At 35.1% G+C, this 27938-nt stretch overlaps 1 protein-coding gene and 2 long non-coding RNA genes across 3 annotated transcripts; all 3 read right to left on the bottom strand.

The window, feature by feature from the left end:
- Positions 1–645: 645 nt before the first annotated feature.
- LOC121423490 lies at positions 646–9312 on the bottom strand. Its single transcript, XM_041618839.1, has 4 exons — positions 9233–9312; positions 5734–6069; positions 5313–5411; positions 646–1022 (listed from the first exon to the last, which is right to left on the bottom strand). Exons 1-4 carry the CDS (start codon positions 9303–9305, stop codon positions 646–648), a joined length of 885 nt encoding a protein of 294 aa, XP_041474773.1. The 5' UTR covers positions 9306–9312.
- A 3872-nt stretch (positions 9313–13184) lies between these two features.
- On the bottom strand, positions 13185–18474 carry LOC121423842. The gene is made up of 4 exons (XR_005971317.1): positions 18221–18474; positions 17155–17315; positions 16711–16787; positions 13185–15411 (listed from the first exon to the last, which is right to left on the bottom strand). It is a non-coding gene; the product is annotated as an uncharacterized LOC121423842 (long non-coding RNA).
- Positions 18475–22108: 3634 nt separating this feature from the next.
- On the bottom strand, positions 22109–27760 carry LOC121423843. Its single transcript, XR_005971318.1, has 2 exons — positions 27719–27760; positions 22109–22192 (listed from the first exon to the last, which is right to left on the bottom strand). It is a non-coding gene; the product is annotated as an uncharacterized LOC121423843 (long non-coding RNA).
- Positions 27761–27938: the final 178 nt, after the last annotated feature.

Here is a 27938-nt window from a genome sequence, read left to right as displayed (position 1 = left end):
ATATACTTTCACTATTGCACTACCTGATTAACATATTTGTATCTAGCACTCCCTTAGTCAATGTGTACACTTACATAGCAACGTTACAGTGCATTTGACTTTTGGACATTGGGTTGTGTGAGGGACCAGGATTTTGCCCTTCAAAGTCAGAAACATCCTGGCTCAGAAGACATTCAATTTACTTGAGAAAGCAAGCAAAGAGGCTAGTTGACATCAACTTGCCCCAGTCCAAACTTTGTGCGATAATTTTGTATCCACACATTTATTATGCATCCATCATATAAAAGACTATGACAAGAATGAAGATCCATACCTGGACTAACAATGTTGTTATCATGTCTTTACTATATTTAAAGACGTGTGTGTGTGTGTGAAGCACTTATCTATTACACACTCTTTTTTTACTTTTTTTGGCTGAAATTCATACTTTCCGCTCTAAAAAACTACTTTTTGTTTCAAAGTGGAAAACAATGTGGTGGGGTTATAAGGGGTTATGCTATGGGTCATCAATACATGACACCACCACGATGTCTGACTCATTCATTATTGGCCTGGGGCTGGTGGCTCAACTTGCCCCTATGCTCAACTTACCCCGCCTTCCCCTACATATACAAGCCGTTCATGATATAAGTAAATCAGTGAATATCAACATAAAATGTTATAGTTTTCAAATCGCTCACTTGAAAGATCAATAGATATTATCTCAGCATTCAGTTCAAGCAGCGGGTATTCCATGCCTCCTATGATAGCAATCCACATATCACTGGTCTCTACGTAAACATCACTGGGACAGCAATGTCTATATCCATTGATGGTTGTGATGACAGACTGTAGATCAGACGGATCAGTACCATTCCCTATCTGGATTTGTTCGTCATAATAGAGATATAGATCCCTGAATATAATTTGAAATCCATTCGTAACATTTGTTTGAAACAAGTGGGCATTGTATAATCTTTTGCGTGTGATGTTGTTGACGTAGATAAAATATTCGCCTGTCTGAAGATAGCTTGTGGGATATTCTGTGGAAAAAAATATTAAAAATAGTGTACCAAATAAAAAAATACAATTTTTTTCGGGGAGATGTTTGCGCTGGTGAACGTTTTATCAAAGTGGATTAAGATGTGAGCGCATGCGCATATTGAATTTCAAAATAGTGTACCAATTAAAAAAATACAATACACAACACTATTCCTCTGGCGGAGATGGTTCTGTTTGTGATCACAATTAAAATAAAATCATCTTTTAAATCATACTGTTTAGTGACGTCTTGTACGTTACTGAAGACTTATCCATAAAGAAAATCTAAACCTTTTTCATTTTGCATTTGGTATTACTGATATTGTTTTGCGTTATGCTAGTTTAGTAACCAAAATCAAATTTCGAAGAGGTTATTGAAAATTAAAGTTGTGCGAGACATAAAAATAAGAAAATAAACTTCTTGACGTGATCTCTATTTGTTTCAGAATAGTTTTTAAGAGTATGAGGTGCACCACGTTGTACTTTTGTTCTTGGGGTGAAAGGGTACATAAAGAATATGCTTATGGGTGCAGTTCATTTGCACAAGGGTCGTGAATAAAGTGTATCACAGAATAAACGAAACCGAGAAATCTAACAATAATAACAAATAACAATAATAATAACAATCATATTAATAATGGTGATCATACTAATAACAATTACGGTATTGACGTATATGGAATGGCAAGGACCCAGCGTTGGCTTTATAACTTTATATGACGTACTAGTAAATTGTTGGTGATCGTATCATTCAGGTTTTTGCCACGCGAGCCGATTCTGCACCGCGAGCTGTGACAGCGTGTAAACGCAGTGCAGGATAAATCAAGCAAGTCGGTGTGGGGGGAAGGTGTGAATGTGTATTGTAAGTGGGGTGTATGCGTTTACTATCATACTCTTAAAAAAAGTTTTACCAAATATTGGGTAAAATGGGAACATGCGTGTTGGTTGGGTCAAAAGATATGCCCAATATTTTGTAAATTTTACGCAATGATGCGTTGAAATTGGCAAATATGGGGCAAAAACACCCTGGGCAATCGTGCATGTTCTTTTTCCACCCAATTACTGGGTGAAATTTTAATCAGTGTTTTCAGAGTGCAGATCAATCATAATGTAAAGATACATTATTGTATTTCTTACTGCATGATGATTCGTCTTCATAATTATCGCAGTCGTAATATCCATCACAAGTCAACGTCACTGACACGTTCATGGAAGACGATGTACAAGGAAAGAAATCTGGAATTAAAGAAAGTAAATATTAAACTGATGCTAACCACAATGTACATGTATTTATTACTCAATGACTTTACAAACCATGATAATAATAATAATGATTACAAATGATTACCAATGTGTAAGTTTATACATTATCGTAATACCATGCAACATGATAATATATTCTCATTCTTGCATATGGTAACATTTTAATTTTGTTTGAGTCTGGTCTGACATTCATGGCGTAAAAATGTAAAGAAATTCATTGTACATGTCGGCTCTAATGCAAATGTTATGCTTAAACATTGTAATAAAAAACTGAAACAACAAAACATTTAATACCAGAATTAAACGAAGTTCAAATACTCACTAAGAGAATCAATGGCAGTAACGCTTATTTTCAGAATAATATAACTGTTCTGTTTCGATCCTAAAACAACAACCCACATTTTGTGGGTATATATGTATACATCTTCCGCGTAGTATTCATATCCATGGACAGTAGTAACAATGGACTCGAGATCAGATGGATCGTTCCCTGTCCCTATTCGGATTTCATCATCATAAGAATTAAGATACAAACGATGAAACACAATTCGAAACCCATTTGTAGTATTTGCTTTCAACAGAGTTGTATTGTACAATTCTCTTGTGAAAGATGGGGTGCTGATAGAATGTGATTGGCCTTCGTCGAGGTGTGTAACTGAGTTATCTAAATCGTAGGAGTAGATTCAGAAAAGAAGAGAATAAAAAAAGGTTAGTCCTCAACGGTGATGGCTCCTATCCGAGTGAACTAAAATACAAATATTCATCTCGAGAGAACGTTGAATGAATTTTGATTGGTTTATCTCCCGGATATCTAGTGACTCTTTATTGCATAGGTGATTGAATCCCAAAGCACCATCTTTTCTCGATTTCAGGAAAAGTTATGTAAATTTGACTTAAAGCTTTCATTGTTTATATTTCGAACAAGTGATCAAGATGAAATTTACCATTATATAATTACTTTTACCTTATGTCAATTATATAAGTTCATGAATGTGTCTCTTGTTCTAAATAAAATTATTAACAATGGTGACAATTTTTGTCCATATACTAGACAGTCTAATTGGATTTATAGTCCAGTCAATCTAGCCATAATAGAGGGGTAACCCACCACTAATTGCAACATGGGATATTCCACTGAAATGCTTTCCAGGAAGGTTCTCTAAACAACATACTAAAAGTCCCCACAAAATCCGAGTAGTGGAAATTCATGAAAAGTTCATGAATGTGTCTCTTGTTCTAAATAAAACTATTAACAATGGTGACAATTTTTGTCCATATACTAGACAGTCTAATTGGATTTATAGTCCAGTCAATTTAGCCATAATAGAGGGGTAACCCACCACTAATTGCAACATGGGATATTCTACTGAAATGCTTTCAAGGAAGGTTCTCTTAACAACATACTAAAAGTCCCCAAAAAATCCGAGTGGTGGAAATTCATGAAATTTGCATATTATGCAAATAAGCCATAAAAGGGTTGAAAAAAGAAGGGAAACAATCCAATGATTGGAAATTAAGTGTTCAAAACAATTTAACTTGAATGAAAGTTCATTATAAATAACTGAATTTAATGTTTTTAATCAAAAGCGCAAAAATCTACCTCATTGCATTTTATGCAAATATTGATGCAAATAAGCATCCATATGTGGAAAAGAATGTCAAGACATTGTGATTGTGAGGGCGCCCTTGATTGTAGAGGGCGTTGTTTCTAAGTGATTATTTCCCTTTTGAATACACATTGATATATTGTTTATTGGAATTGAACCAATATCGACTAAGTGATGATAACAAAAAGAATGGAATTAATCTTTATCATATGTAGATACTGCGCTTTTTCCATGGGGAAACCGGGCATTTGCTTCGAGTTTCCCCAGAGTATGTACATTTTTATCAATAACTATTAAACAACAACAACAAATTTGTTTGCGGGCCTGAAATAGGCATATTTATACTCCACAATTTGATAACAAAGGGATGATAAAAAATCAATTAGTTTCGAGCGGCTTTGGAAAAAACAGAAAATGCTTAATATCTCAACTTGTGCTAAATGTAGATACTGCGTTTTTCATTTGCACAAGGGTCATAAATAAAGTGTGTCCCAGAATAAACGAAACCGAGAACCTAACAATAATTACAAATAAAAATCGTAATAACAATCATTATAACATTGATGATCAAAATAAAAAAAGCATTATTGACTGACCTCGGGGCGATACGACATATATCGCCCCAACTAGATTTATATCGCCCGAGTCGTGGACGAGGGTCAAATAAATTTAGTGAGGGCGATATATGTCCTTTCGCCCCCAGGCTAGTCTATATTGTTATTATTAACCAAATCAGACATCTAGAGCAAAAATCATTAAATTTTAGATATTTCAAATATTTGGAATGAGAATGTAGTTTCTCGTGTTAAGCAGACTGGGCCTCTGAACTTTACCAATGTGACTTAAGTGAAATGACGCGTCACTGGCCTAGGGACGCCATATCCAGCGTTGTCTCAAATTGATTACCATTATGACGTATAGCTCTGCACGATTCAAGGGCGCGTATAAAAACGCGTAGAATGCCCGGCTTTATTATGACGCATATCGTTGGTGCGCGGATCATTTCAGGGTTTTGCCACGCGAGCCGATTCTGCGCCGCGAGCTGTGACAGCGTGTAAACGCAGTGCAAGATAAATCAAGCATTGTCGGGGTGGGTCTGCGGTGGGTGTTAGAAGAATGTGTGAATGTGTTTTGTAAGTGGGGTGTATGCGTTTACTATCACACTCTACATGCTCTAAAAAAGGTTTTCCCAATATTGGGTAAAATGGGAACAAGCGTGTAGACTGGGTAAAAAGATATACCCAACATTTTGTACGTTTTACGCAATGTTGCGTTGAAAATGGCAAATACATGTATGGGGCAAAAAATACCCTGGGCAAACATGCACGTTCTTTTTCCACCCAATTATTGGAGGAAATTTTACTCAGTGTTTTTAGAGTGCAGATCAATTATAATGTAAAGACACATTATTGTATTTCTTACTGCATGATGATTCGTCTTCATAATTATCGCAGTCGTAATATCCATCACAAATCAACGTCACTGACACGTTCATGTAAGACGATGTACAAGGAAAGAAATCTGAAATTGAAGAAAAGTTAAATACCTAATTGCGAGCTACCTTGGGACTTATTAAATGATGCTAATCACAATCTACATGTATGCATTGTTATACGAGTTTGATAACCCTTGTAGTAATAGTGATATAAATATTTATTATGTTATTGAAAACCATATTTCTTGATGAAATAATTTAGTCTAAAAGTATATGCAATCTAAGGTGATGTAAATCTTATTACATGTTGCCTCAAACATGTCAAATGCCAATGTTCCGATTTAAATTTTCATCACAAACTGAAACAATACAATTTGTATAGGAATTAAATGAAGTCCAAGTACTCACTAAGCAAATTGATTGCAGTAACGTACAGGTCCAGATCATCACGACCATACTGTTTCGATCCTATAACAACAACCCACATTTTATGGGTATGTATGTATACATCATCCACGTAGTATTCATATCCATAGATAGTTGTAACGATAGACTGGACATCAGATGGATCGTTCCCTGTCCCTATTCGAATTTCATCATCAGAATTATAACTATACAAACGATGGATCACAATTCGAAACCCATTTGTAGCATTCGATTTCAACAAGGTTGTATTGTATCCTGTGTAAGATAGCGTGCTTATAGTAAGTGATTGGCCTTCCTCGAGGTGTGTAACTGAGTTATCTAAATCGTAGGAGTAGATTCAGAAAAGAAGAAAATAAAAAAAAAGGTTTGTCCTCTAGGGTGATGGCTCCTATCCGAGTGAACTAAAATATAAATATTCATCTCGAGAGAACGTTGAATGAATTTTGATCGGGTTCTTTTCCTGGAAAGCTAGTGACTACTGCATAGGTGATTGAATCCCAAAGCACCGTCTTTTCTCGATTTCTGAAAAGGTTATGTAAATTCGACTTAAAGTTTAGATTGTTTATGTTTCGAACAAGTGATAAAAATGAAATTTACCATTATATGATTACTTTTACCTTATGTCAATTATATAAGTTCATGAATGTGTCTCTTGTTCTAAAAAAATATTAACAGCAATAACGACAATTTTTGTCCATATACCACTCGGTCTAATTGGACTTATAGTCCAGTCAATCTAGTCAGAATAGGGGCTAACCCACCACTAATTGCAACATGGGATACCGGTATTCCACTGAAATGCTTTCCAGGAAGGTTCTCTAAACAACATACTAAAAGTCCCCAAAAATCCGAGCAGTGAAAAACTTATGAAATTTGCATATTATGCAAATTAGCCATGAAAGGGTTGAAAAAGAAGGGAAACTAGAACTGCAATCGTTTCAGAACGATGTGCATGCATTGACGCCTCTGATTTAATAGAGGGCAAGAAACAGGAGGAGATCAAGAGAAAACTCTAGATGATATACATTCTCAAAATATTAGAGGGCGCTATTTCTTAAAGGAAAGGTCACTGATGCGTAAAACACAGTTAGATTATGTGAAATGATACAATTGGCAAACCCTGAAAATATGAGACAAAAATAAATTCAAAGGAAGTTACGGCAATTCAACTATTTTAAGACTTTGCAATAGAGGGCGCTATTTCTAAAGTTATGGTCACTAATTATGGATAACATGTCTACCAAATTAGAATGAATTTTGATGAGGAACGGTGGCAGGGGAGGACTAACAAATATTACATGTTAATCAAATTGGATATTAGCACATTTTGCTGTCCATAGGAAGTTACATTCTCGAGTAAAATTTTTTAGACCATATTGGCGGCCCATGCGTGGTTGTTGAAAATGTGTGCATTGTGAGCAGTATGCCATGTGTTCAGATTGACTTATCTTGAAATTTTCTGTTGTAACCTATGTCGTATTTGGTATCACTGGAAAGAGTATTCCAATGCGGTGACATTGATACCACTTTTATTTGTGTGGAAGCAATAGACCGGAAGTAAATGCCATATAAAGAAAGACATTAAAAATGAAGGTTTTGCACAATAATTTTAAGCTACCGTCAGCAATTTGTTAGTTTCTGTTACAAAACATTAACGAACTGTTTAAGTATATATCAATACTCATATCTGCCAAGTTAAAAAGAATAAGCTTCAATAATAAGGAAATAAGAGCAAGTTGAAGTTGTGCTGGCAGTAAAGTGCATTTTTGGGTATTTTGCTGATTTTCGGGAGCATTTTTGAGATATTTCGTCAGTTGTAAGGTATATATTTTTTTAAATGGCATGAAAGGGCATATCTTAAAGACCCTAAATCCAAGAAAGGGTACGGGTTTGGCCATGCATGACGCAATGAGGGGCATTCAAAGGTAAGCGTTTTTGAAACTTTAGAGGGCGCTATTTCAATGACGGAAGATCAATGATGCGTGAAAACGTAGTAGCATGTATGTTATGATACCGTGATCAATTTCTAAAAGAATGAGCGCAAAATGAATAAAAACACAAAAGTTACGGCCATTTTACGACTTTTAGACATTACATTTCAATAAATATGAAGTTTTTGAAGGAAGGCTATTTCGGATTTGAATTTAAGGCATGAAGATGGCATTTTGAAGGTCAAGTTATACGTCGCAGATGATGGAGCAACTCTTGGACTATCTATAGCAATTTGTTAGAAGTCTGTAGCATGCAGGATAACTGAGATATGAAAGAATGAAGAATGGTATGCAAATGGACTTGAAATTGACAAAATGGCGCCTGGATGGTCATGCATGAGTGATTTTGGAAAATGGAAGACGAGAGGCACAACTAGGGATGCTGGACAACATGTCTACCAAATTTGGATGAATTTGGATGAGGGACGGAGTCAGGGTAGAGCTAACAAAACCATGTGTTAAACAAATGGGATTTTGGTGGAAGAAGAAGAAGAAGAAGAAGAAGAAGAAGAAGAAGATTACGGAATAGGAATATGGAACAAGAACAATGCATTGTCGCCATTGGGCGTCAATGCAATAATCCAATGATTGGAAATTAAGTGTTCACAACAAATTGAATTTGAATGAAAGTTCATGATGAATATCTGAATTCAATGATTTTAACCAAAGTGCAAAAATCTACATCATTGCATTGCAAATAAGCATCCATATATGGAAAAGAATGTCAAGATATTGTGATTTTTCTCATAACGACTGCTTGAAAACATTTCAATAATGTTGAAATGTTGACATTTATATGCTACTTTCACTAAGCATGAGAATTCATCCCAAATGCCTTAAAATTAATTCGCATATTATTCAAATTAGCCATTAAAAATAGAAAATAAGGATAATAATCCAAAGTAGGTAGCAAATGTGCCTCATTTGCATATTGAAGGTATTTTATAATCTAAAAATGAAATATCATAGTAAAAAGATGTATTGAAGATATTCAGTTTCAAGTGGATACGATTGTGCATTGAGCTTTTCAACAATATTTGAGGACTATTAACGGTTGTACGTGTGAATTGTGAAAAACAGGAGTAGGTCTACATGTATGTATGAAATTGCCAGTTTGGGGGAAAAAAAGAATAATCCTGAAGTTACAAACCGAACTGACACATTCAAGTAAATAAACTGCATAGAATTTTTTATTTGTTGGGCGTCAAATAATAACCAATTGTATAAAGACAATTATAAATATTTTTAAAATTGAGATCTGTCAATGTAGATAGAAATATGACATCAGTGGCCGTGGAAGATTGAAGTGCTCCAGACCCCCCCCCCCATAGGCGGCGGAGCAAAGGATTATCTTTTGTGTGTGGGGGGGGGGACGCCCCCCCAAAAAAAACACAAAAGATAATCCTCTGCTCCGCCGCTTGAATGCCCCCCCCCCCTTTCTAAAACGTGTTACGGCCCTCGAGTGTGGAGTTAAAGGAGCTGATACTCACTGCAATTAGATTCATCCTCGTAATGATCACAATCGTAATATCCATCACAAACCACAGCCATCGGTACGTCCATGTTTGATAGTGAACAAAGAAAAATCTCTGTTTAAGTAAGAAAGAAAATAAAGAATGATTTTTAGGAATAATTCAATTTTAAAAGGATTGTACTAAGGTTGACATGTTATTTACATTTGGAATATTTATCATACTAGCAGGTATTTGTAAATATTGTTTTCAGTAACGAGGAAAACATATAAAAAAGAAACATATTACGAAGACCATCCTATACAAAAAGATTTAGACTAGATAACGCCCAATCATACGTAGGTTGCTCCCTTTCGATGACATTTAAGTTTGATTGTAGTATGCATATCCATTGACAGTAGTAACAATAGACTCGAGATCAAATGGATCGTTCCCCGTCCTATTCGGATTTCATCATCGTGAGAATTAAGATACAAACGATGGAACACAATTCGAAACCCATTTGTAGTATTTGCTTTCAACAGGGTGGAATTGTAGAATCCTCTTTTGTTAGATACTGTGCTTATAGTAAGTGATTGGCCTTCCTCGAGGTGTGTAACTGAGTTATCTAAATCGTAGGAGTAGATTCAGAAAAGAAGAGAATAAAAAAGGTTAGTCCTCTACGGTGATGGCTCCTATCCGAGTGAACTAAAATACAAATATTCATCTCGAGAGAATGTTGAATGAATTTTGATTGGTTTATCTTCCCGGATATCTAGTGACTCTTTATTGCATAGGTGATTGAATCCCAAAGCACCATCTTTTCTCGATTTCAGGAAAAGTTATGTAAATTCGACTTAAAGCTTTCATTGTTTATATTTCGAACAAGTGATAAAAATGAAATTTACCATTATTTGATTACTTTTACCTTATGTCAATTATATAAGTTCATGACTCTGTCTCTTGCTCTAAAAAAATATTAACAACAATAATGACAATTATTGTCCATATACCAGTCGGTCTAATTGGACTTATAGTCCAGTCAATCTAGCCAGAATAGGGGGAGGGGGTAACCCACCACTAATTGCAACATGGATATTCCACTGAAATGCTTTCCAGGAAGGCTCTTTAAACAACATAGTAAAGTCCTCAAAAATCCGGGCAGTGGAAATTTATGAAGTTTGCATATTATGTGTGATGAAAGTACATCTCATAGTTATAAAATTAGCGCACAAAAATTAGCGCAGAAGTGATTTAGCAGTTTTTGTATATATACTTTCACTATTGCACTACCTGATTAACATATTTGTATCTAGCACTCCTTAGTCAATGTGTACACTTACATAGCAACATGACAGTGCATTTGACTTTTGGACATTGGGTTGTGTGTGGGGACCAGGATTTTGCCCTTCAAGTCAGAAACATCCTGCTCAGAAGACATTCAATTAATTGAAAGCAAGCAAAGAGGTTAGTTGACATCAACTTGCCCAGTCCAAACTTTGTGCGATAATTTTGTATCCACACATTTATTATGCATCCATCATATAAAAGACTATGACAAGAATGAAGATCCATACCTGGACTAACAATGTTGTTTATCATGTCTTTACTATATTTAAAGACGTGTGTGTGTGTGTGAAGCACCTTATCTATTACACACTCTTTTTTTACTTTGTTTGGCTGAAATTCATACTTTCCGCTCTAAAAAACTACTTTTTGTTTCAAAGTGGAAAACAATGTGGTGGGGTTATAAGGGGTTATGCTATGGGTCATCAATACATGACACCACCACGATGTCTGACTCATTCATTATTGGCCTGGGGCTGGTGGCTCAACTTGCCCCTATGCTCAACTTACCCCGCCTTCCCCTACATATACAAGCCGTTCATGATTATGTAAATCAGTGAATATCAACATAAAATGTTATAGTTTTCAAATCGCTCACTTGAAAGATCAATAGATATTATCTCAGCATTCAGTTCAAGCAGGTGGTATTCCATGCCTCCTATGATAGCAATCCACATATCACTGGTCTCTACGTAAACATCACTGGACAGCAATGTCTATATCCTTGATGGTTGTGATGACAGACTGTAGATCAGACGGTTCAGTACCATTCCCTATCTGGATGTGTTCGTCATGATAGAGATATAGATCTCTGAATATAATTTGAAATCCATTCGTAACATTTGTTTGAAACAATGGGCATTGTATTATCTCTTTTGCGTGTGATGTTGTTGACGTAGATAAAATATTCGCCTGTCTGAAGATAGCTTGTGGGATATTCTGTGGAAAGAAATATTTAAAATAGTGTACCAAATAAAAAAAATACAATTTTTTTCGGGAGATGTTTGCGCTGGTGAACGTTTTATCAAAGTGGATTAAGATGTGAGCGCAAGCGCATATTGAATTTCAAAATAGTGTACCAAATAAAAAAAATACAATACACAACACTATTCCTCTGGCGGAGATGGTTCTGTTTGTGATCACAATTAAAATAAAATCATCTTTTTAAATCATATTGTTTAGTGACGTCTTGTACGTTACTAAAGAGTTATCCATAAAGAAAATCTAAACTTTTTTTTATTTTGCATTTGGTATTACTGATATTGTTTTCCGTTATGCTAGTTTAGTTACCAAAATCAAATTTCGAACAGTTTATTTAGAATTAAAGTTGTGCGAAACATAAAAAATAAGAAAATAAACTTCTTGACGTGATCTCTATTTGTTTCAGAATAGTTTTTTAAGAGTATAAGGTGCACCACGTTGTACTTTTGTTCTTGGGGTGGAAGGGTACATAAAGAATATGCTTATGGGCGCAGTTCATTTGCACAAGGGTCGTGAATAAAGTGTATCACAGAATAAACGAAACCGAGAATTCTAACAATAATAACAAATAACAATAATAATAACAATCATATTAATAATGATGATCATACTAATAACAATTACGGTATTGACGTATATGGAATGGCAAGGACCCAGCGTTGGCTTTATAACTTTATATGACGTACTAGTAAATTGTTGGTGCTCGTATCATTCAGGTTTTTGCCACGCGAGCCGATTCTGCACCGCGAGCTGTGACAGCGTTTAAACGCAGTGCAGGATAAATCAACACCCACAAAAAAAAAGTGAGTCACCTTGACTCACTTTGGCGAGTCACCAGTTTGTCCGTATAGCGAAACACTTTTACGAATATGTGAGTCACCATGACTCATTAAAGATAAGTCTGATCATAAAAGACTCATTTTTAATGCATCATAGTGACTCATCTTTGCCTTGCAGACTCATTTGTAATGAGTCATGGTGACTCACATAATCTAAAGACTCACTTCAAATGAGTCACCTGACTCATTTAAAGTGAGTCATTAAGACGCAGACTCATTTTTAATGAGTCGTGGTGACTCATATAATCTCAAGACTCACTTTAAATGAGTCACATTGACTCGTTTGAAGTGAGTCAGTAAGACTCAGACTCGTTTGGAATGAGTCACGGTGACTCATGTGATCCTTCTAGTGTGTCGTTATACGGACAAACCAGTGACTCATCAATGATGAGTCAGGGTGACTCACTTTTTGCCTAGGTGAGTCACATGACTCAGATGGTTTTACTTAAATGAGTCATTACTTCTGTTCGTAGATCAAGCCTCTTGACTCACTTCATGTATGAAGAAGTGAGTCAAGGCGACTCAACTGAAAATGAGTCAAATACATATGTGATAATTAAACCAAAAGAGAAGGGTGTAAAATGATGCCAAATAAAATAAATGGTCTGTTGTCATCATAGGGGCTTTTCGAAAAATGCGGTTTCCATTGCCAACATTTTCCAAGTAAACATAGATCATCAGCAAAATTGAATGGATCAGGAAGTCTCTTTGCATGCTTTAGAAGTGCCGATTATGATGGACCTACAACCAACAGATCAATAGCCTAATGCTAACTTAACAGACACATCACAATCAGTTAAAGCAAAAGAACTAGAATGTATAAATGCATTGTACATGCCATCTGATTTATTTCCTCTCAACAATAAATCTCCGGAGTCACCACCAATATTACCAAAACAAAAGTGACCATTATGCATCAGTGATGTAACCACAACAGACAGAAATGTGTTTCATGGGATAAATGTTTAAGAGTTTACTTGAAAAATAATTATGTTTAATGTGCATTTCTTTCTATAATAAAATCTATTCTCAAGCATAGAATCCAGTCACCAAACATGTAAATAAGTGCACTGCTACCTCTCATCAAATAAAAAATAAAACTATCAAGAGAGAGTGATAGATTTTATAACTGATTGGCAACATGGTTTAACCGACTAAACAAAGATAAAGCTGTCACAAAACGTCTATGAAATTGGAGAGAGTGTGATAATGATAGTCCATTATTTCTCACAGTAATTATCCTTAATAACTTTTCTTTTTACCCTGATATAACAATGTTTCGACCTCGTTATAATGAGATTCCACTGTAATTCAAATATCGTACTTCACAAAAATCTCTTCCCAAATCGTACATTTTTTACAGTAACATTTCTTCACTGAAATTGAAACAATTCATAATTCATTGAAATTCATAATTCACTGGAATTGAAACAATTCAATGAAATCATAATTTTTTTATAGTATCATTTCTTCACTGAAATTGAAACAATTCATAATTCACTGAAATTCATAATTTACTGAATTTGAAACAATTCACTATAAGTGAAACCTTCAAACATGAATTCCTAAGACTCTGCTTACAACACAATACCATTGTTTTGGTACTTCAAAACCAATAACAGCTTTCCAGAAACCTAAAATTCAGAAATTTTTCAAACTTAAGCATACGTACAAACACAATTTAAATTTAAGAATCCCCATGCATGACACGGGAATCCCCCAAATGTCAATTTTTGCTGTAGGAAAACCCACAAAAATATTTTACTACTAATAGTACAAAAGACAATTTCAAAATGTGCAATTTGGATTCTCAATTAATTTTTAAAGCACTTCGCAGAATCCCCCATTCTTAATACCATTTCTCTCACTGTGAAGCCCTGGTATTTTCCGCAAAATCTGCCTCCTATAGCAGCTGTATCTTCAAGCAGATACTGACCTTTTCTATTTAAATATTTTTGTGCAATTTTTTTTAAAGGCAATGATAATTGTGGTGATTGGGCTATTAAGCAATACTTTTGACATGCTTGGAAGTGTGCAGATTGGCTTAAAATTAATGACAGTGCTTTGTCAAATTTATAAAATTAGTTTCAAATCAGTTGCATGTGCTTACCATCTCAATAAATGTAAACATTGAGAATTGTTTCCATCATGTACTGATGTTGGAAGCCATAATCTTGAAAAGTGCCTTTGTATAATTCTTGGAATTAAATACTAAGTTGCTTGAAACTTACAAACTAACTAAAATTCCATAGAGAACCTTTAAAATGTTGTAATTCTTCGAATTTGTGGTGTTAAACTTATTTACATGTACAGTAACAAAATGTGTACAAAAATCAAAAAGTAGAATATTAATAGCTTAGTCTTCAATTCCCCCCCCCCCCAAAAAAAAAAAAATTGTTGACCATCTGATCTGTAAAAATTTTGGGTCCAAATATCTTTTCTTTTTTGTGTGTGCAAAATCCTATTTTATCTGTGACAAAAATTTCATTAAGCATTTATACGTAATTCTTGGGATATGAAAAGATTTCCAATTCAAGGGCCACTGAAATTTGTACTGAAGCAAAGCGAAATAATGCACATACTTGATGTCTAAATTCACGGTCAACCTGTCGTATCTATTTCAATCTATTTTGCACATAAAAGACAGATACAACACCTAAGGTGATTGCACGTAGAGAAAGTGTGATCAGCTGTGTTGCAGTAGCATCACCCAAGTAATTAATTTCTCTTAAACTGAAGAACTACAGGCTTCTTACGACCTTGGATGAGGGTTGAGATGTGGAATCTATGTTCATCAGAATCTTCTGAATGAATGTGAGGGTGTTACCCATCTTGGGGGTGTATGATCAGTTGAATACATAATGGGCCGACATAAGCAGAGAGACTGCTGACATGAGGTAGGTGGTTTTCTCGCAGATGACTTCATTCTCTGCTGTAATATAGGATGATTGCAGAATTTCCGTGAATTTTTCATGATCACTGCTCAGAGTCAGACCTGCACTGTCGGGCTTACTTTTGTAGATGATTTTGGCGATTGTTCCGTTTTTTATCCTAAAAAAGGGAAACATAAGTGAGAAATGCTGATTAGTTTATTTCTGGTAATGTGCACAAGGCAAATTGGTTGATCCTAGTGAAAATGATAACTTCAAGGTTATGCTAATACATATACTGCTAACTGTACTGTAGTCCAAGATGTATGATATTAAATGAAACACTATAGTATTTATTTTGATACTTTACAAATTGTAGCCTAAAGAACCGCAAGACTTACAAAATTGTAACTGTAATAAAGAATTTCTTAGCCATGGTTGAGTAAGTGTTCACTATGAATTATCATCCAAGCTCTATCAAATTACATGGATGGAAATGAATAATAAATTGGACTCAGAGTTGAGAAATGTACTACTTTCTTGGAAACACCAAAACATCAAGTTGAACAGTTTGTATAGCCATCAAATCATTTATATACAAGTGGAACGCCTCTGGCAGTCTCGCCTGCATTACTCAGTTCAATATAGCAGCAGTGCTGACTTTGATGGTCAAAGTTCATTAAAGGACAAGTCCACCCCAACAAAAACACTGACATGGCAACACACCTGGCTCATGACATACTCCATTGAAAGTGCTTTTGTTGTTTTTTGGAAGCCCCCCAGTTATGGCCGCCACAAGTTACAGTGAGGTGAAGTCGAATTCACCTATACTTTTCTTAAGCCACTTTAACAATTTCTAAGTGCCTTTTAAATCTGAAGTACTATTATTGCAACTTTCAATTAGAATAATATTAGCAATGAATTAATATTTTTTTTTTTTGGGGGGGGGGGTGAAAATTAAGATATAGGACCTACTCTTCACTTTAAACCCCTATGAATTAAACCCTGGTGAGATATTGGTTTATAGGCTTCAGGAGGATGTTCTCAATTTATGTATCAACTCTGGAGATAATTTGAGATTCAATAAATCAATTTTCACGAAAATTATACTGATGTGTAATCTTCTTTACATTGATGCTAAACAAAAGTTAGCAATCAAAATACTTAATCAAATGGGCAAAATCTAATCCCTTATTCTCATAAGTAGAATTCTATGGTAGGCAATGTTCTTTTCTTAATCTTTCGAAGGTTAGGATGAGTTATACATCATTTCAAAACTTATTAGAATTTCCTGTGTTAAAAGAGAGATTAAATCCAATATCTATTTCTTCTGACTTTTAAGAGTTTTGTGGTGCCAGGTCTCATATGGCCTGTCAGTTGAGCTATCTAAATGGACATGCCTGCGACAGCTTCACTCACTCACTCAAAATTCTGCTGATATTTGTATAAACCTTAAATGAATTTTAAGCATCAAACTTACCTGGCTATGCTGACAAAGCAATGCCTTCTCTCCAAAAATAGTAGGAATCAACAGAAGTGCTCCACATGATTTGATCACTGCAAAGAAAAAAAATGAAGACTGAACTCAAGCAATGTAAATCGAACTCCAGAATATCAGTATTTTTGTGGTTGTCCATTCAGAAATATTAAAAATATACAGTATACAATATACATTTTGACCAACTGGCCTGGGTCATCCTTCTTTAACCATTTGAATTGCACATCAGGTATAAATAGAAGAGTACACTTTGGAGCCATGTAATTATTGTCTTTCTCTCTCTTGAAATTAAAATGGGGTATATGGATTTGGGGCTGGTAAAACTCGGGGGGGGGGGCAAGTAACTCTTTAACCATCTTCAAAGTTTTCCTCCCAAGAATGAAATTATTGCAAACCCACTCCTTATCAAACATCTCAATAACATACTTTTCCTGGTGTCTTCATTTTCTGCTGCTGCAGCCAAGATCAGGTTTTTGAGCTCCAAACCTTGCTTGGGAGTCTTACATATCTCTAGTAATGGATCAGCATATTCAAATGTCCTGCTTCCAACTTCTGCTTAATTGGGTCCTCTGACAGTCTCTCAAACTCTTTCAACATCAAATGAAAAGAATAAACAGGGAATTTAAACAGGGCAGTCTTATGTTTCTCTGCGTGAACAAAAAAGAAAAAGAATAGGTGTGTAAAAAATGGCTCAATCAAGAATAATTTTGAAGACCATGTGCAAATCTCTACACTCTTGATAAAATGACCCAACTGACTCCAGTCTTTCTTTGTCTCCACGAGTTGGAATCACTTTCATTCTATATATACAATGATCAATGTATTGAATTCATATGGAAATTTATTGAACAATTACATACAGTTCTTGAAATGGGCCTATCACTTAACCCATTCACAAAGATAAGTTTTTGCATATGAGATGCTCAGTGAAATTGTCCCTTACTTGTCAGCAAGAACAAAAATTCTAGTAAGAACGAAGAGTAAATATTTTGCTCTTGTAAATTTTAGCACTTTGCAAATTTTGATCTCCTTTAACTATCATAATTTTAAGCCTGTACACGCTATTTACTGCATTGAGTGTGAAATGGTAGGACCTTTAGATTCTTCTCGATCAACAGACATGATATGATTGAGATCAGATAAAGATTAAAATTTCAAACTTTCTAAATAGTATGTTTTCACACAATTTATTGATTATTTCAAAGATGGATACTAATAAACTAGGTTAAAATACAGAATGTGATTGCATGATCCTAGAAATGTGAACATACCCATTTTTAATTCTAGTTAACCCTAACTAGGCCGGGTTTTTTTGGCTGTTCTGTGGCGGGGGGGGGGGGGGGTTGATTCAACCCCCGGCCTGTTTAGGGTTAAGCATGGACTTGCTTATTGCAAAAATAGACCCTTGTTAGTTGTTACACGTTAATCTAATGATAGATTCTTGTTCATAAATGAAGTTTCTTGATCTGTATTAACGCTGATTTGAACTTACCTCATCTTCATGGAAAAGGTAAGGGTACATATCCTTCAAGTAGGATTCAGTCCAGTTGCTGTTGATGATACCCTTGCGCCTATGGGCTAAAGTTAGTAGATTGTCTATCATCAAGCTGTCCTGTCTTGTTTTTCTGGATTCATTCTGAAGCATCTTGATGTGAGCATTGATCGTTTCTTCATCCTCACCTTCTGGGGATGCAGGAAGGTACTTTCTTTATGCCATACATGTGTTTGCCTGCAGCTTTGTCTGGTTTGAGACACTAACTGTACTTCCGTGAATACTTTAACTGATATGCCGTTTTATTCCTTGAGTAATGATGACCTCTCCATTAATTTGAATACACATAATTCAAATGGCAACACTCAGGCTAATTTGGCGTACAACCACTTTGTAGCAAACAACATCAATGCATCATCAGAACTTCTAGATTTTCACACTGATCATGACTTAATTCGCAATCCTTCATCAGAATACATCACTGAACTTCAATTCAAAAACACTAGTAAACAATTCTCCAAAGATATTTTTTCTTTATTACATTTAAACATAAGAAGCATAAATAAACATTTCGAAGAGTTCCAACTGCTTTTAGACAATAATTCATCTAGACATTCGTTTTCCATTATTGGACTTACAGAAACTTGGTTAACTGATGAATCCAATATTCCATTTGCATTTGATCAATATGATTTAGTTTTTAATAACAGGAAAGATAGACATGGCGGTGGTGTTGCGTTATATGTTTCCCATAATTATGAATAAAAAATTCATGACGAAATCACTACTATGAATGAATATATAGAGTCACTTTTTATCGAAATCAATGTCCTAAATTCCAAAAATATAATTGTAGGTGTTACATATAGACCACCAAATTCCAACCACAATGATTTTTTACTTTATCTTTCTAACTTAATTAGAAATCCATTGTTGGTGAACAAAGATGTTTTTATATTAGGAGATTTTAATATCGATATATTGAAGCATGACAGCAACAATACTGCCCATGAATTTCTTGAAACATTTTTGACTTCTTCATATTTGCCATTAATATCAAAACCCACTCGCATTGCAGATCGCTCTGCAACCCTTATTGATAACATATTTTGTAACATCATGCCGTCTCCTGATTCTGAAATAATACTATCCGATCTGACAGATCATTTTCCCATTATGTCACATTTTTCCCTTAAAAATTCGTGTATTAATCCTTCCAAGCCATCAAGGCGGAGGCCTACTCCCGAGAATCTTGCAAGATTGGGTGTTTCGTTAGAATCTGTTGACTGGTCGCCTATTTATAACAATAACGATGTAAACACATGCTTCAATAACTTTCTGAATATTTTTAACAGTGAATTAGACAAGCATATTCCAAAAGTAAAAGATAAACAAACTAACTACAAAAAATCACCGAGACTTCCTTGGATATCGAAAGCACTTTTGCGTTCAATCAACAGAAAAAAACAGTTTATATTATAATTCCAAACTTAAAGGTATACTCTTCAGGCAAAAACTAAATACACCACATATAAGAATACTTTAACTAAAACAATACGTTTGGCAAAGAAAAGATATTTTACTGATCAAATAATTCTGTATAAACACGACATTCAAAACACATGGAAAGTTCTTAAACAAGCCATGAATTTATCCAGTAACAAGTCCGATATAACTGAAATTAGGTCTAACGGTGATATTATTGGAGATCCTGAAAATATAGCTAATATTTTTAATGACTATTTTTCATCTATAGGAACTAACCTAGCTCGAGACATCCCCCCTTCAACAAAACACTTTCATGATTACCTAGGTACACCTAATTCTAGTTCAATATTTTTCACTCCCGTAGTCAAAAAAGATATTACTGATGTTGTATCTAATTTGAATAATAAAAAAGTCCTGGTTATGATGATGTCAATAACTTTATTTTAAAAGGTATAATATCTGAAATTATCGATCCTTTGACATATATTTTTAACCTTTCTCTAACCTCCGGTCAAGTCCCTGATCGCATGAAAATTGCCAAGGTCATTCCATTGTACAAAAAGGGTGACAAGTTCAGTGTCAGTAATTATCGCCCAATTTCTTTATTATCATCCTTGTCAAAAATTTTAGAAAAAGTGGTTTATAGCAAAACAATTGATTTTTTTAAATCTCACAATATTTTTTCTAACTTTCAGTTTGGATTTAGAGAAAAACACAACACAGAACATGCACTATTGAATTTCGTTGATAAAGTGGCCCACGCTTTTGATAATTGCTCACATTTAGTCGGCATTTTTCTGGACTTCTCCAAGGCCTTCGACACCATTAACCATGATATCTTATTACATAAACTTTCTCATTATGGTGTGCGCGGGAAGGCCTTGGAGTGGTTCAGAAGCTACTTGTCCGACAGACGTCAATTTGTATCTTTGAATGGTCATGCATCCAACATGCAATACATTAATTGTGGAGTCCCGCAAGGCAGTCTGTTAGGCCCTTTATTATTTATCATTTATATTAATGACTTTTGTAAATCATCTGATATCCTTTCGTTCATTCTTTTTGCAGACGATTCTAATATATTTTATTCCCATAAAAATCCATATACCTTAGTAAATACTGTTAATAATGAACTTTTAAAAGTCACACAATGGATAAGATCCAACAAATTGTCTCTTAATCTACTTAAAACTAAATATATGCTATTTAGCAATTCCATTGATACACTTCCCATGGACATTGTTTTAGATGACACTAATTTAGAAAGTGTCACATTCATTAAATTTCTCGGTGTTACCGTTGATAATAAGCTTTCCTGGAAATACCACATAGATTGTATATGTAAGATTATTTCGCGAAATATTGGCATTATCAATAAACTAAAATATCATTTTTCGTCGTCATCACTTTTAATGCTATATTCTTCCCTGATCTTGCCTTACTTGAATTATGGGATACTTGCCTGGGGCAGCACCCACCAAACCATTTTAGATAGACTGTTATTACTGCAAAAGAAGTCCCTTCGTGTTATTCATAATTCAGCTTTTCGCTCACACACTGACCCACTATTTTTTGATAGCAAATTGCTGAAGATAAGCGACCTATACTTATTTCATTTAGGACAATTTATGTTTAAATTTGACAAAAACACACTTCCACGTGTATTTGATTCTATGTTTCCTCTTAATCGGTCTTTTCATAATTACCCTACTAGGCAATCTAACGAATTTCATTTACCCCGTTTTAGAACTTTATTGGCTAAGAGTACATTTATGTTCGATATTCCTAGATTTTGAAACTCCCTCGACATTAACATAAAAAACACCCCTTCCATACATTCTTTTAAAAGAAAACTGAAAAACTTCTTACTTCAATCCTACCGAGGTCTTCATTACTAATTCCCGCTCGTTATCATCTCCTCTCAGACTTCAAGTTATGTTTTTGTCTTTATCATTTTGTTTTATCCTCTCTTTTCGGTCGTAATTTGTCCTGATTCTATTTTACGTTTATTCTACTTTTGTCGTCCTGTTTTGTTTTTTCTTTTTATTTTTATTATTTTTTCGTTTTGTCTTGTTCTGTGAGTTATCCTGTTCTTTTTCATCTATTCTGTAAATCTTCGTAGGCAAATAGCAACCATTGCGTCTCTCTCTCTCTCTCTCTCTCTCTCTCCTCTTCCTTTAGGGGGGTTCACATTATAGAAGCGATGCTTTTGAGTGAATCCCCCATTTCCACAGATACTTTTCATTCCAAAGTATAATTTTCTTTTCTATAAAATATTTTGTATTTTTTTATATGTTATTATCATTAATGTATTGTAAATATTTGTTAAAATGTATATTTGCTATTTCTGTTGGAAATAAAATCTGAATCTGAAATCTTGGGTGTAGTCCCTTTTTTTGCTTCCATTTGTCCTAATGGATTATCACGTTCATGACACTTCCTGCAATTCCTGAATCTGTTGCGTAGTGACTTCTTCCAGTAGCCCTGTAAAAAAATAATAATAAAATTATAAAACAAGTGGAATGCCTCTGGCCGTCTCACCTGTATCACGCAGTTCAATATAGCAGCAGTGCTGACTTTGAATACTACTCTAACTTGCCCATGATGTTCAGTGATACATGGTTACTCTTATGTCTACTTTTTATGAACTAGACCAATAAACTTACAGAGATATGATGGTTATTCAACAAAAAACCCCAACATGGCCAAAGTTCATTGACCTTACATGACCTTTGACCTTGATCATGTGACCTGAAACTCGAACAGGATGTTCAGTGATACTTGATTACTCTTATGTACAAGTTTCATGAATCAGATCCATAAACTTTCAAAGTTATGATGGTAATTCAACAGATACACCCAATTCAGCCAAAGTTCATTGACCTTTGACCTTCGTCATGTGACCTGAAACGCGCACAGGATGTTTAGTGATACTTGATTACTCTAATGTCCAAGTTTAATGAACTAGACCAATAAACTTTCAAAGTTATGATGGTAATTCAACAGATACCCCCGATTCGGCCAAAGTTCATTGACCCTAAATGACCTTTGACCTTAATCATGAGACCTGAAACATGCACAAAATTTTCAGTGATGCTTGATTACTATTATGTCCAAGTTTCATGAATCAGATCCATAAACTTTCAGAGTTATGATGGGAATTCAACAGATATCCCCAATTCGGCCAAAGTTCATTGACCCTAAATGACCTTTGACCTTGGTCATGTGACATAAAACTCAAGCAGGATGTTCAGTGATACTTGATTAACCTTATGTCCAAGTTTCATGAACTAGGTCCATATATTTTCTAAGTTATGATGACATTTCAAAAACTTAACCTCAGGTTAAGATTTCGATGTTGATTCCTCCAACATGGTCTAAGTTCATTGACCCTAAATGACCTTTGACCTTGGTCATGTGACATGAAACTCTAATAGGATGTTCAGTAATACTTGATTAACCTTATGGCCAAGTTTTATTAACTAGGTCCATATACTTTCTAAGTTATGACGTCATTTCAAAAACTTAACCTCAGGTTAAGATTTGATGTTGACGCCGCCGCCGCACAGTGGGCCAGGAGAGAGCAAAAGTGCGCCAAAACTGGTTTTTGGTCATGAAACAAATTTTGTTTTTTTCATGTTCTAAGCAAAGATAAGAACCTGTAGGATGTCTCCATACAATATTTCTCCATGAAATTGATTATTAGTTGCCCATTTTATTCAATATTACCGGAAAAATGACCCTTTACGGCTACCGCATGTGAAAATGACACGTTTTAGATATTTCACTGTTTCAACAAAACGGATAGCTTAATTTATTTTTAATTCACGGTACTTTTTGATGAATGATTGTTTTAAGTGATCAAAAATTTTCAAGATAAAATGATGATCCCTTCAGAGGTAATTTTGGACGAAACCATTTGACAATGGGGGGTTTTAGCAATTTTTTTTTTCATGAGCATTTCTTTTACAAATTGCTGCCGATTGCTGCGCTATAAATACCATGACGGTCTTTGTTATAGTTCATGCTTTACAATGATACCAAATTTAGCTGCAGATACGTGCATTTTCTGGAGATATAACCAATTTTCCAACCACATGTTCGCCGTATTTATCACAAAAAGTCGTTCCAAGTTAGTGTCCCATTATGCGCGTGCCGAACGTTGCGGGTGACATTAAACAAACTCCCGCTCCCTTCGGCACCGGATAAGTCCGTATCACTGTGAAACTCACCGTCGCGTAGTGGGAGAGAGACTGAGAGGGGGGGGGGGGTGTCTGGCTCAGGTGTCTGGTTCTTTAGACTGGTATCTTCCTAAAATATTTTCGTTAAACATACGTTAAGACAAGCTGTCATTTCCACTTCCACTAACTATATAGTAATACATGTAAAACAACTTCATTTTGATGTCAAACTGTTCCATCCCGTGTTGCATATATGCTGTCATTCTGAGAAGATTAATTCTTAAGGTAAGATTCCGGGTAAGATTATTAATTTGTTTTGTTGTTCATAAACCAAGTCCTACTGTATATCGCTATAACACACATGACTAGGGATGTGATTGGTTTCACTCAGTTTCTCCGCCAAAAAAATGAAAATGACAGATATGTGGGATCTATACATGTATAAAGTTGCATTATCATTATTAGTATTTATCCCCCCAAAAAAAAAAAAAGAAGAAAAAAATGAAGGGTTTGTAACTTCACATACACGTATGAATTCGTTTATCTCTTGGCTTATTCTAAATTTGTTATAAATTATTGTTAAAATCAATCAAGAAGGAAGTGCATATTATCATTTCAAGGATTGATTGGTCTATGACTCTTATTGACTTTATATGTATTCCACAGACTAATGGTAACAAGTGACATTGTGATTAGTAGCAAATTTTTAAGAGTACAACAAGCACAGCCTCTTCCTCCTGATGTTCAAAGTACATGTATGCTAAAAGATCCTCTCACCAAAGACATAATGGCTGTTGAGATAACAGAGAGAGACTCTGTTTCGGATAACTTTGTATACGCTGTTCTTGGTGAAATATATAGGTAGGCCTTGTACCGATTAACCTGCAGAGGACCCGGCCTCTATTATTTATCATTGGGATAATTATTTTAAAGATTTCACTGTCCAATACTGGCATCAATCCATTTTAATTCATGTAGGTGTGGTTAATCATTGTACCCATTGAATAAAAATACCCCTTTGCATTTTTTTTACAATTTCACTTTGAATTTTACAATTCCGGATTCATGGTAGGGCGCCCTCTTTAACCCTAAATAGACTGGGCTATTTCGACGCCTAAGAAGACGGGGGGGGGGGGGGGGCTAATTCAGCCCCCCTTATGATCTCGGCCGTCGATCGCGCGATCGCGACGAAAATTGGCAAACGCATTACCCTTGGCATTACCTACAAAACTATAACATCAAATTCTTCAAAAAATCTCATGTCTCATTAATGATGCTAATTTATGCGTAAAACCATAAGTTTGCTCTAATTAATAAAATAATGCCCCTGAATTGCTTATTTTTGTTTCACATACTCTAGATAGGCATCTGATCAAATTTATTTTTAAAAAATTTCAACATCACATTTATTTTCTTATGTTTTCTATTGTTTTCTAAATTTCTTATGTATTTCTTTGTTTTTCGAATTTTTGTTTTTTTATTGTTTTTTCAATGTAAATTGTCAGGGGCTTAATTAATTGATTTTAAGCAGTAAAAGGAAAAATAATGATACATTTATGAATTTTGGCTGAAAACACTATTTGCATTGGATTTGTACACAAATTCACGTTTTTGAGTAATTTGGGGTCTGCATGCACTTACAAAATGTTGCGTAATTTCGGAACCGAGTACCCGGGGGTCACAATTTTGTGTTCAAAAGTTGCCCGAGACTTGAAAATAAAAAGTCAGTGAGCGACGCGGTCAAAAATTTTGCGCGGCGGATTTATCGCGAAAAATGTCGAGGGGGGGCTGAATCAGCCCCCAGTCTTTTTAGGGTTAAGCGATACTCAAGTCACAAATTGAATTGTTTGTACCCCGAGCACAGACTTTTTTTGTTTGTTTGCCTGTTTATGTGTTTGCTGTTTGCTAATATGCTTCCTTATTGCTGAAATTTCTCTAAAACTAGTTTCTGAAAATTTGAAAATTATTGTAGAATTAGAAACATGTAATTTCTTCTCAAATGTTAACAGCCAATCAGAAAACAGTATTTTAATGACGTCATCAATATTTGAAAATACTTTTATTGAATTCTACGGGTGAAATTACCCCTATCTACCAAATTTAATCGTATAAATATGTGAAAAAAGGGTTTTGTCGCACTTTGGGTTCATTCTGGCCCACTGTGCGCCGCCGTCGCCGTCGGAAAAGCGGCGCCTATAGTCTCACTTTGCTTCGCAGGTGAGACAAAAACAAATAAAATGTGCAAAAAAGAAAACAATGAATTGGAAATATTCTTAATGTTATTTTGATGGGATAAATGTGACACATGCTTCAGATAGTGACTGCATTTCCAAGTTAATGAAAACAAAAACCACATCCATTCAAGATGTGGGCTCACATCTCAACATTATCTAATAAAAATATTCATCTTAATTATTGTTGGGAAAGGGGCACTTATCAAATTAAAAACACCTCAGTAGACCAGGAATAGGTCCTACATTACACATCTACATTTTTCTGTGAGAAGGAAATGCATGTAGTCTAGACTCACCCAGGGTTCATTACATGCCTGCCTGTGGGGAATCTAGGACTATATGGTATGCCAAAGCTGTACACAGCACACAATTTAAAAAATTATTAAAATATCACTTTTGTTACCATAATACTAATTTCTGTACAGTTGCAATTTATTTTTCATTAGTAGCTTGAGGGTAATTTTTGTATTCACCAGAGCGCTCGAAAACTTCAATTTTGGGCATATTTTGAGTACGCCCTCTATTAGTGGAAAAATATAGGCAAGACAATTGTAGTTTTTCAATCTCTATTTTGAATTAAGAAAAATTAATTTAAAGAATCAAATTTAATCAAGAGACAAGTTACATGTAGGCCTATATGATAAATAGCTGTAATGCAACCTAACGGTGTCAAAAATTAAACATTATGTCCCAAAGAAAAGGAGAAAATAGGCCAAACATTGCCAACCTTATTTCACCACACAGGGAGCAGTAACACTAACAGAGAACAAGGTTATATCATAACCTTGTTGATAGAATGAGTGGTCTAGATTTGATATACCTGATGTGTGAGTCTTTTTGAACTGAGATATCGAGTGACAAATAATAATGCTAGACCTATCATCCAATAAGAGCAAGAATTGAAAAATACAGGAACTTGTTCTTCTCAGTACCGGTACCATCATCAATCAAATGGAACCACCTGATTGACATTGAATAAACTCGCCATCGACAGACTCATTCAAGAAGGCCATCGAAAAGACCTTCTAATCATCCCTTCGCCCTCCCTCAAGCTCACCCGATGCGTTTATGCCCAGGATGGCCCTGCATCGTACACATCCAGATCCAGATTTTAGGCCTAACTGCATATTAGATGTGGTAATCTGTTTCGTAGGATGGGGGGTCAGGTGTCCGGTCATTTTCTTTTATGTCTTTGGATTACCCTAAAAATATGAATTCAATAGTTGTAATCATCTTCTATTTTGTTCTCTATAATATTTCCTACATTTTGTACTAAAAATTGATGAAACTTCGCCTGTAAATTTCTTTGACTTGCTAAAGTCCGGACACACAACCTGTCCGAACACACAACAATACATATCTACACTACAGACGCGCAGCGGAGCTACACTACAGCCATATAGCACACACACATACACGGCCCGTCTGGTGCACGGAATCCTCTCAAAGTTCCACAAATCATCACCTAAATTGAGAATTATTCTTGTCCACCAAATTTCCTCTCATTCTCTTCAGCAAATTAATTTCTCAGCGGCCTACAGGTGAAATGAACAAAATTATTCACAAAACTGCAGGATTAAAACGATTTTACTCACAGTATTCTCTTGATCCAATTCAGCAATGGCGACGTCAAACGGAAGGTTCGCGCGATGGTTGACGTCGTCATAGCGTGCAAGTAGCGCATGCGCGCACGGCTTTCTTCTTGACTCATTTTTTTTGTAAATGAGTCAATCGCCGATCTTGACTCATTTTTTACAACTATGTGAGTCAGTCGGAGCATTCTGCAAGTGAGTCATTTCGTTATTGACTCACTTG

Source organism: Lytechinus variegatus, chromosome 11 (genome assembly GCF_018143015.1).
Source record: "Lytechinus variegatus isolate NC3 chromosome 11, Lvar_3.0, whole genome shotgun sequence".
Classification (NCBI taxonomy): domain Eukaryota; kingdom Metazoa; phylum Echinodermata; class Echinoidea; order Temnopleuroida; family Toxopneustidae; genus Lytechinus; species Lytechinus variegatus.
Note: the sequence above shows the minus strand (reverse complement) of the source record. Positions and strands in the feature narration are given on the sequence as shown.

Bases quoted from the DNA above. Each gene is read 5' to 3' on its own strand.
- LOC121423490 (XM_041618839.1), bottom strand. From the start codon at position 9,305: ATGGACGTACCGATGGCTGTGGTTTGTGATGGATATTACGATTGTGAT. The intron at 6,070-9,232 runs GTGAGTATCAGC...CCTACGATTTAG, and splicing joins CGAGGATGAATCTAATTGCA to ATAACTCAGTTACACACCTC. The intron at 1,023-5,312 runs GTAAGAAATACA...TTTTTTCCACAG, and splicing joins TGAAGACGAATCATCATGCA to AATATCCCACAAGCTATCTT.